This window comes from Penaeus chinensis, chromosome 15 (assembly GCF_019202785.1).
Source record: "Penaeus chinensis breed Huanghai No. 1 chromosome 15, ASM1920278v2, whole genome shotgun sequence".
Lineage (NCBI taxonomy): Eukaryota > Metazoa > Arthropoda > Malacostraca > Decapoda > Penaeidae > Penaeus > Penaeus chinensis.
The window spans coordinates 19438887-19443911 of NC_061833.1; the positions used below are offsets into that span (position 1 = coordinate 19438887).

Sequence of the window (5025 nt, forward strand, 5' to 3'; positions counted from 1 at the left end):
GAGAGACGATTGTAGAGCGAGGACGAGATATCATGAGCGGTGGATGAGGAGCGAGAGAGATGATGAGAGAGAGAGGAGAAGAGGAAAAAAGCGAAAAGGGAGAAGAGATAGATATGATAGATAGATAGATGATATAGACGATAGAGAAATGAGATGCATAGGAGAACGATGATTGAGGATAATGAAAGGGTGTCATGGTTGGGTAGGGATGGGTTTGGAGGGTGTTTCGGGGGGTGGGGGGGTTGTTGGGGGTGGCGGGGTGGTAGGGGGTTGGGGGGCCTGGGGGGGGGGCTGGGTGGGGGGGGTGGGTGTGTGTGTAGTTGGTTGTAGGTGTGGGACTGTTGGGTGGGTGTGGGGTTGTGGGGTGGGGGGGGGGGTGGGGGTGGGGTAACCATGTGCACAGTGAGAGAGAACACGAGGATTTTGATTCAATTAGAGACTGGGTTGGCTACTCACGATTTTTTTCCTTCCTTGTGTGTGTGGGCGGCACGATTGCTAGGGGATCTGAACTCCGCCGGGGGTGACGGAGGGGGGGGGGGTCAGAGACTGGCGGTCAGTGGTTCCTCTACGCCTGGAAATAGGAATGGGATATAGCGAAATCTGGGTGCAGGAGCTCAGAGCCATCGGTCGATCGGCAGGGAAATCTAGTGTTTCTATGTCGGCTTGCGGGGCGTGGGGGTGCGGTCGCGGCCGCTCGGGAGCTCGGGCTGCTCGTTTTCTCGTGTGTATCCGCGGGAGGATGCGGGGGCCTGGTCGCGGCAGGCTGTGCTCACGGGTGGGGCTCGGGCTGGTCGGGTGGGACGAGGCACGCAGTCGCACGCGAGCCGTCGCGCGCTGCGCGTTAATCCGCGGCGCGTCGAGTAGAGAGTACGCGTTCAGTGCACTTGAGTGGTTCTATTGCGGGCGCGCGCTGGTGAGTGGCCGGGGCGCGCGCGCGCGTGGCGCGTGATTCGCTGCCTCTGGGTCGCGTCGCGTTCGGGTGCGCTCGGTCATGCGCGCGCGGCGCTTGATACCGGATTTCTAGCGGGGGGCTCCGGGCGGCTGCGCGCGGGTGCTCTCTGCTGCGTCCCCGCCGCGCTCCGCACTCCTCTCCATATCGGCTCTACCCCGATGCACGGTGGTGTTTCCGCCGGTCGGCGTTTTGTTCTAGGGCGCTTCCGTCGTATGATTGTGACTTTATCTTGGGGCTGTGTGGTTTCCTTCGGGACCGTGGCGGTTGGTGGGTGGGGGTTGTGGTGTGGAAGCAGAGGGACGTAATACGGGCCGCGAGGTTAGGCGGTAGTTGGCGCGCGCGTAGCAGGAGCTCGCAGGGCTGTAATAATTGAGCGCGCGTAGCACTTGGATATAGGGGTTGGGAGTAGTGTTCGACGATACCGGAGCAATAACTGATTCGGTAGGGGCATGGGCCAGACGCGCTAATGCAGCGCGGCTGCAGCGCGACGTGCGGCTAGAGTCGCTGCTTGACGGCGCGCGTAGCGCAGCTCCGTCGCGCGCCGGCAGAGCGGGAGAGAGGGCGAGAGGTCTGGGGCGTGCAGACCTGCGGGCAGAGCTCACAGCAGGGCGAGCGTGTAGCGCTAGGACGCGCGAAGCAGAGGGGCGGGCGCATGCAGCGCCGCGCGAGAGGATGCGAGCGGGCGCGTTATGTCTGACGGGGCGCGGCAGCGCGCGTTGCTGGTCCGAGACTCGAGCAGAGGGAACGAGGGGCGCGCGCGGGGCGACTGCGAGCGGGCGGCGCGCGAGCGCGCGCGGCGCGCGAGCGAGCGCAGCGCGCGTGCGCTCGTCGCTTACGCTTCTCCTCTTCTCTTTCGTCGGCGTCTCTCTCGGCTCTCTGCTCTGCTCTCTCCGCGCTGTGGCTTTGTCTTCGCCGCGCTATCGGCTCTCTCCTCGCTTCGCTCTCGTCTCGCTCTCTAGCTCTCTCGCGCTCTGCTCGTCCGCTTTCTTGTCTCTCTCTCTCGCTCTCTCGCGTGCTCTCTCTTCTCTTCTCTCTCTCTCTCTCTCTCGCGCTCTCTGGCGCTCTCGTCGCGCGCGCTTCTCTCTCTCTCTCTCTCGCGCTCCGCTCCTCGTCGCGCTCGCTCTCGATCTGCTCTCTCGCTATCGTCTCCTCTCTCTCTCTTTCTTCTGTTCTCTCTGTTCTCTCTCTCTCTTCTTCTCTGTCTCGCTCGCTCGCTCTTATATATGATATATAGCATCTTGGTGGGCTCTGTCTCTCTCGGGCTCTCGCTCGCTCTGCTGCTCTCGAGTTTATTATTTAGTAATATCTGTGGGTGGCGCGTTCGCTAGCTTGCTCTCTCCTCTCTCCTCTCTCTCGCCGGCGACTTTATGTCTCTTCTTCTCTTTTCTTTGGTATTTCCTCATCTCTTAGCTCTATGTTTGTCGACACTTTTTTAGCAACGACTTCGTACTGCTCTGGCTCTATCCTTCTCCTCTCGCATCTTTCGCTCTTCTAGTGACTATGTGATGCTTTGGTCAGGCATTGGTGATTGCCTACTCTTTTTAGAGACGTATACTTCTTTATTGATTAACTTTTTTTCTCTCTCTTCGTTTCTTCTTCTATCTGATCTTCTGCTTACAAGACTCTTCTCTTCTCAGTCAGAACGTTTCTGCGCTCAATCTTTTCATCCCATTCTCGTTCTCTCTCTCTTTCTCTATCATATGCTCTCAGTCTTTCCTAAGTCTTCTAATGCGTACTCTCTCCCTCTCTTGAGGTCGCTGGCTGTCGCAAAGTCTTTGCTATCCGCGTTCTTTCTCGTCTTTTCTGTCTCCTACCTCTCAGATTCATATAACAGTACGTCATTCGTTATTTTAGTTTATATTATGCATGTCGATCTGCTAGTAATTAGTTATGCACTGTAGATAGATTTCATCATATATAAGAATTTTATTGTCGTCGTTCTGTCTCTGCTTCCTACCTTTCCTTTCCCACGCGCCGACTCTCTACTTTCTTCTCGACTTTGTCTTCTCTTCAGTCTTCTTCTTCTCTACTTTCTGCTCACTTCTCCTTTGCTCTTATCTTCTCTTCTCGTATTTCGCTTCATCCTTTCTTTCTGATCTGTCTCTCTCTCAATCTCTCTCTTTTCTCTTCTACTTGTTGCTTTTATGCTCCATTCTTTTTTTCTCTTGGCTCTTCTTCGCTTTACGCTATTTCGTCGTTCTTCCTCATCTTCGTTCTCGCTATTCATACTCTACACTCTCTCATCTCTTTTGTAGCCCTATCATCACCTTAACCCCCCCCTGCCCCCACCCCACACAACAAATTGCAATAATCACGAACGTCATCACGATGATATTGTATCATTGCATAGACTGCATTCGAGAGCCATACAGCATCCCCAATGCCAGGATTTTGTATCAAAATGAATAGATCCATATGGCAAATTAATTATGTTTGTGTACCCTAACAGACGCGTTGCGCAGCGGTCGGCTCCACTCTGCATGATGAACTTTCATGACTATTAATCGTTGTCTATAATATTATAGATCTATCTTAGTTAAATAATTTATTATTATCAGTCAATTTCTATATGCATTCCCCTGCGTGCATATAATTATGAAGATCCAATACTATTCATCTAAAATATCAGTACATATCTTGGTATTCTACCGTTTCTCAGGATAACGTATCCATATAAACTCCTACATAACCCTACCCCAAACACACCTCAAGCGTCCTCCAGACTCAGGCTATACGATCTTCAGACCCATCCCTCTATGGCCCCTATATTGAGATCCAATCATACAGACAAGTGAGTCTGAAACTGCCTCTTTCAGGCACTCTATCAACTGTTGTTTATACGATCCCCTCATGCAGCCCCATCTCACAGCCATGCTAGCCCGTCTCTACTACAGGAAAAATTACGTTATCCAAGAGAGTAACAAAGCGACTCCCTAATATTCTTCTAGCTAAATGATCCATATAGAATAAGTTAATGGCTACCCGAGGATATAGTCCCCCACCGCTAAAACCAATTCAAACGAACTATAATATTCCCAAAACCTAACATTACCTGAACTATTCATTCTACTAGTTCAATTTAAAACGATCATCATCCGAAAACACATCATAAAAAAAACTAACACTCATCCGATGCGCCATATAATAACCCAGAATCCGATTGCGACAGTCGGATTTGAAAAAAATCCTACTGCACGATATAAGTGTGAACATTATACTTGATACATGAAGAAATATCGCTACAAACACATGACTCACGACGCCCGTGGGACACGCTCATATTCTCATCCAATCACTATGAAGCCTAGTCTATAGTTACAGATGCAGGAAGAGGCAATCAAAGAAATTAAGAACATATAATAGTACCATGTATTATATCGACTCAATAGTAGCTACCTCTGAGTATCCCGACCCCGTATGAAGAATATCGCATTAGTACCAAAGTCACATCGCGCCTAACCCTTTACGCTCCCATCATAAGATTGCAAAATCCATCATAAGACCATTCACTCCTTCCAGACAAATCTACAACGATATAGTAAGCAGACATCTCATATATCCAAATCCCAAATAGACCATAACATCATGTCGAAGAATCCTCGGCTATGTACAAACCATAATAGGCTCTGCCCGTTTAATTTTCCATCATTTTGACCTCAGACAATACCTAAATATTCCCTCCTGAGTGCATAACTGAGAAAAGACACCCGAAAACAGACTCCTTGGACAGTATCTCATGACGCGCGACCGCGAGGAGAGAGTAAAAAATCTCAAGAATTTTATCATAGCGATACCTAATTCAAATAAGTTGTATTTATATACGTTGCCTTTTATCTACCTGTATGATAGTATTTATTGTATATTATAGTTGTGTCGTGTGCGTACCCTGGTGCGGATCTGTGTGTGGTGTCTTGTCGTGTTGTATAGAGTCGTAGCCTTGATAGACTTATTATGAAGATGTGTAGTGGTAAGTAGCGAAATTTAAATAAATTGAATCTCTCTATCATTCTGTTTACAATAATTAAATTTAAAAAATATATCACAGTAAAAATATCGTCGTTGACCCCTTAGTA

General features: G+C 49.9%; 1 protein-coding gene across 1 annotated transcript; it reads right to left on the minus strand.

Annotated features, from left to right (window-relative positions):
• Positions 1–495: 495 nt before the first annotated feature.
• On the minus strand, positions 496–3160 carry LOC125032879 (predicted GPI-anchored protein 58). The gene is made up of 4 exons (XM_047624265.1): positions 3138–3160; positions 1339–1537; positions 1014–1199; positions 496–834 (listed from the first exon to the last, which is right to left on the minus strand). Exons 1-4 carry the CDS (start codon positions 3158–3160, stop codon positions 496–498), a joined length of 747 nt encoding a protein of 248 aa, XP_047480221.1.
• Between the last annotated feature and the right edge of the window lie 1865 nt (positions 3161–5025).